Source organism: Malurus melanocephalus, unplaced genomic scaffold (assembly GCF_030028575.1).
Source record: "Malurus melanocephalus ecotype Western Australia unplaced genomic scaffold, MMel_1.1 scaffold_1677, whole genome shotgun sequence".
Lineage (NCBI taxonomy): Eukaryota > Metazoa > Chordata > Aves > Passeriformes > Maluridae > Malurus > Malurus melanocephalus.
In genome coordinates this window covers 11,075-12,395 of record NW_026624909.1, presented here as the reverse complement: position 1 = coordinate 12,395, position 1,321 = coordinate 11,075, and the positions used below count along the sequence as shown (strand labels likewise).

General features: G+C 37.7%; 1 protein-coding gene across 1 annotated transcript in view; it reads left to right on the top strand.

The window, feature by feature from the left end:
* LOC130587242 (dedicator of cytokinesis protein 5-like) overlaps window positions 1-811 on the top strand; it is a 6,071-nt gene extending 5,260 nt beyond the window's left edge. The window contains exon 5 of the mRNA XM_057388212.1: window positions 596-811. Coding sequence (XP_057244195.1) covers window positions 596-811 — 216 coding nt within the window. The remainder of the gene's footprint in view (window positions 1-595) is intronic.
* The last annotated feature ends 510 nt before the right edge of the window (window positions 812-1,321 follow it).

Sequence of the window (1,321 nt, the reverse complement as noted above, 5' to 3'; positions counted from 1 at the left end):
ATGAGCAGAAGGTGGAAGGGCTGAAAAGGAGCCAAATATTGATTTTTGTGAAGAAAAACAGGGAATTTTGTCCTCATTTTCATAAATTTCAAGAAAAAATGTACACAAATTTTTAGGTGAGGTGGGGATGACGCTTTCTCCACTTGGGCTAAGGGCAATGAGAGCTCTTTTATTGGAATTTATTACCCCAAAAACATCTTTTCAGAGATTCACAGGGATGGTTTGAAACCCTTTTTTCACGTCCATTCTGACTTTTTTAATTTTTCTGTTTTATTCTTTGAAACCCAGGAATTTGTAACCCAGGAATTTTATCTGAGAGCAGGGATTTGCTGCAGCAGCTTCAAAAACGCAACTTTTCCCCTCATTTTCCCCATTTTCAGCAGGAAATCTCTGCAAAACTCCCAATACCGATTTAACCCCCTTTTTTTTTTAGAAGGAAATGGTATTAGGATTTGTTCCACGGGATAAAATCCCATTTCAGCCACGGGATTTTATAAAAATAAAATAAATTGAACTACTTATAAATACAAATAAAAATAAAAATATATATATATAGCACGGGGTCTGTGCTGTTCTTGGCAGCGTTTACGGGAAGAACGAGGACGGTAACGAATTCAACGATGCCATTCGCCGCCTCTTCCTCTCCTTCAACGTCCTCATGGACCGGCCCCTGGAGGAGGCGGTCAAGATCAAGGTCAGCTCCAGAAAAATCCCGATTTTCCCTTGGATGGGTTGGGAAGGGGATGGGGCGGGGGAAGGAATGAGAGAATTGTTCAGGAATTCGTTCTCCTCCGCTGTTCCCGCGCTGTGACGCGGGTCTGGAGATTCTGGGGATGTTTAAAATTGATTTTAAACCAATTCCCTCTGTGAAAAACTGGACAAAATCTGGTTTGATAAAATCTGGACTTGATAAAATCTGGATTTCACAAAATCTGGTTTGATAAAGTCTGGTTTTGATAAAATCTGGACTTGATAAGATCTGGATTTGACAAAACCTGGATTTCACAAAATCTGGACTTGATAAAATATGGATTTGAGAAATTCTGGTTTTGATTAGATCTGGATTTAATAAAATCTGGATCTGACAAAATCTCGACTTCACAAAAATCTCGATTTGACAAAATCTGGACTTGACAAAATCTGGTTTTGATGAAATCTGAATTTGACAAAATCTGGACTTGATAAAATCTGGTTTTATTAAAATCTGGATTTGACAAATTCTGGACTTGACAAAAAATCTAGATTTGACAAAACCTAGATTTGATAAAATCTGTATTTAATAAAATCTGGATTTCGCAAAACCTGGATTTGACAAAACCTG